Here is a 3,824-nt window from a genome sequence, read left to right as displayed (position 1 = left end):
TCACGAATGAATCCATCAGACATCAACACACACCATAAATAACAAACAAGATAAACAAGAACCAGGACAGTATTTACAGGAACAGATACATGTAAATCAGAAGTTCATATTGATGAGGATTATTAATCCATATATCTCTCATATTTCATATGTCTCTAGTCCAAATATTTATATTCAATCTCACAGCGTTTAACATTGAACTTTAACTTTAACACAACATACATAGACCGTACATCCACATACTGTAATAAACATACACTGGATCTTCTTCACATTCATATGCAGTTATCTTTGAGATTAAGTATGTTTAAATGCATCATTTCTTGCAGCTGCTACATGAAGTATATTTTACAGGTATTATGTGTTTGTGTGTGTTTGACTAGTCGTAGTGATATTAGCAGCATTAAAGTTTTCTTTTACAGACTACCAAGTAACGTAAACTTAAACGTACTATAGTTTTTAACTATTTTAAAAGACATGTAAATGTCAACATGCTGATATCATTATAGATAGATAGATAGATAGATAGATAGATAGATAGATAGATAGATAGATAGATAGATAGATAGATAGATAGATAGATGGATAGATGGGTAGATGAATGACATTAGTTTTATTTGTGGCTCCGGTAAGAAAGATTGATTTGATTCAGAAAGCAGCGTGAACATTCTGACGGTGTTATTGCACTTTTATCATATTAATAAAATTGAAATATAATCTAAGTACGTTTTTGAATGGAATAATTTTACAGTAATTATTTATAATTATAGCATAATAAATCGAATAAATTAAAATATAATGTCCACAGACTGTAATTTTCATCAGCGTTTCCTTCAATCACACCAGACGTTTGTGTCTGGTTAAAGAATTTAAGTATTATTTCAGTAAAACTTTATCTAACCTGAATGTGACAAATGACATTTTCAACATAAATGTCTGTAAAATGAGCTCTAGTTGCACGTCTGTCCAGCGGTGAGGAATATTATTCACATTACAGTCTTCAAGCTAAGTGCTGTTGTTTGAGTTTTACTACAGCTGTTATTCTCCTGTTTATCAGTGTGAATGTGCTATGAATCTGAAGCGCTGTGGAAATGAAGCTGACGCTGTTGTTCTTCACTGTGGTCTCGCACGGTCTGACGCTGTTGTCTGCGGTCGCTGTGTTTCATGCACAGGTGCATCATGTCCCTCAGCCCGCCGTCCAGCTCGCGCACCAACAGCCCTGAACATGTTTCTGTGCTCTCGCTGAAACTGGACACACAGAACAGCATGCGGTCGGCCTGCGGGTTGTAGCACACGCCGTAACCGTCGGCAACCACTGGACCGTAGCAACAAAACATCTTCTCTGTCGTGGGAACCTGGAGGGACAAACATTATTCAGCATATATACTCTGTATACAGTGCATCCGGAAAGTATTCACAGTTTTTTTCACTTTTTTCACATTTTGTTATGTTACAACCTTAATCCAAAATGGAGTAAATTCATTATTTTCCTCAAAATTCTACAAACAATACCCCATAATGACCACGTGAAAGAAGTTTGTTTGAAATCTTTGCAAGTATATTAAAAATAAAAACCAAAAAAATCACATGTACATAAGAATTCACAGCCTTTGCCATGACACTCAAAATTGAGCTCAGATTCTTCCGGTTTCCTCTGATCCTCCTTGAGATGCTTCTACAGCTGGATTGGACTCCACCCGTGGTAAATTCAGTTGATTGGACATGATTTGGAAAGGCACACACCTGTCTATATAAGATCCCACAGTTAACAGTGCATGTCAAGCACAAACCAAGCCATGAAGTCCAAGGAATTGTCTATAGACCTCTGAGACAGGATTGTACTGAGGCTCAGATCTGGGGAAGGGTTCAGAAACATTTCTACAGCGCTGAAGGTCCCCATGAGCACAGTGGCCTCCATCATCCGTAAATGGAAGAAGTGTGGAACCACCAGGACTCTTCCTAGAGTCAAGTCAAGTGACCTTTATTTATATAGCGCTTTTTACAATAGAGATTGTATGGCGACAAAGGCGAAGAAAGGCGAAAAGGCAGCAGTGGCAAGGAACCAAAACTCCATCAGGTGACAGAATGGAGAAAAAACCCTTGGGAGAACCCAGGCTCAGTCGGGGGGCCAGTCCTCCTTTGGCCAATGAACGAACAGTGTATGATTATGATTCAGGCATAATCAGGTCAGAAGTCAGATGAGATCAGAACTTTCACAATATTTATCCAGTTCATCTGATTCATCTGGTGGATGATGCAGTCAACATGGGACTGCACTATATCCTGCAACATCTCGACAGACCCGGGACTTATGCAAGGATCTTATTTTTGGACTTCAGTTCAGCCTTCAATACCATCATGCCTGATCTTCTCACAGCCAAACTGACCCAGCTGTCCATGCCATCCTCGATCTGTCAGTGGATCACCTGCTTCCTGACGGATCGGCAGCAGCGAGTGAGACTGGGGAAACACACATCCAGGACTCTCACCACCAGCACTGGCGCCCCCCAAGGGTGCGTTCTCTCCCCACTGCTCTTCTCCCTGTACTCTAATGACTGCACTTCTAAAGACCCCACTGTCAAGCTCCTGAAATTTGCAGACAACACCACTGTCATCGGTCTCATCCGAAACGGTGACGAGTCTGCTTACAGACTGGAGGCTGAACAGCTGGCTGTCTGGTGCAATTATAACAACCTTGAGCTGAACACGCTCAAAACAGTGGAGATGATCGTGGACTTCAGGAGGAACCGCCCTGCACTCCCCCCACTCACCATCATGAACAGCACTGTGGAAGCAGTGGAGTCATTCAGGTTCCTGGGCACTACCATCTCTCAGGGTCTGAAGTGGGACAATCACATTGACTCCACTGTGAAAAAGGCCCAGCAGAGACTGTACTTCCTTCGCCAGCTGGGACCCAGAACCCAGAACCCAGAACCCAGAACCTGATGGTCATTCTGGTTGATCTCCAGCATTTCTCTGTGCCGAGAGGAGAAAGATCGAGGAAAAGATGAGGAACTGGGTCCCAGCTGGCGAAGGAAGTACAGTCTCTGCTGGGCCTTTTTCACCCAGAACCCAGAACCCAGAACCTGATGGTCATTCTGGTTGATCTCCAGCATTTCTCTGTGCCGAGAGGAGAAAGATCGAGGTAAAGATGAGGAACTGGGAGACTCGTCAGGATCGAGGTAAAGATGAGGAACTGGGAGACTCGTCAGGATCGGGGGAAAGATGAGGAACTGGGAGACTCGTCAGGATCGGGGGAAAAATGAGGAACCGGGAGACTCATCAGGATCGAGGTAAAGATGAGGAACTGGGAGACTCGTCAGGATCGGGGGAAAGATGAGGAACTGGGAGACTCGTCAGGATCGGGGGAAAGATGAAGAACTGGGAGACTCGTCAGGACCGGGGGAAAGATGAAGAACTGGGAGACTCGTCAGGATCGGGGGAAAGATGAAGAACTGGGAGACTCGTCAGGATCGAGGGAAAGATGAAGAACTGGGAGACTCGTCAGGATCGGGGGAAAGATGAGGAACTGGGAGACTCGTCAGGATCGGGGGAAAGATGAGGAACTGGGAGACTCGTCAGGATCGGGGGAAAGATGAGGAACTGGGAGACTCGTCAGGATCGGGGGAAAGATGAGGAACTGGGAGACTCGTCAGGATCGGGGGAAAGATGAGGAACTGGTCTGGATCGAGGTAAAGATGAGGAACTGGGAGACTCGTCAGGATCGAGGGAAAGATGAGGAACTGGGAGACTCGTCAGGATCGGGGGAAAGATGAGGAACTGGGAGACTCGTCTGGATCGGGGGAAAGATGAGGAACTGGGAG

At 44.4% G+C, this 3,824-nt stretch overlaps 1 protein-coding gene across 1 annotated transcript in view; it reads right to left on the bottom strand.

Moving 5' to 3' along the window:
* Positions 1 to 808: 808 nt before the first annotated feature.
* Positions 809 to 3,824, bottom strand: part of chatb (choline O-acetyltransferase b) — a 35,520-nt gene continuing 32,504 nt past the window's right edge. The window contains exon 14 of the mRNA XM_077235480.1: positions 809 to 1,355. Coding sequence (XP_077091595.1) covers positions 1,068 to 1,355 — 288 coding nt within the window. The 3' untranslated portion in view covers positions 809 to 1,067. The remainder of the gene's footprint in view (positions 1,356 to 3,824) is intronic.

This window comes from Siphateles boraxobius, unplaced genomic scaffold (assembly GCF_051911475.1).
Source record: "Siphateles boraxobius isolate OS27281-9 unplaced genomic scaffold, OSU_SipBor_1 193, whole genome shotgun sequence".
NCBI lineage: Eukaryota > Metazoa > Chordata > Actinopteri > Cypriniformes > Leuciscidae > Siphateles > Siphateles boraxobius.
Note: the sequence above shows the minus strand (reverse complement) of the source record. Positions and strands in the feature narration are given on the sequence as shown.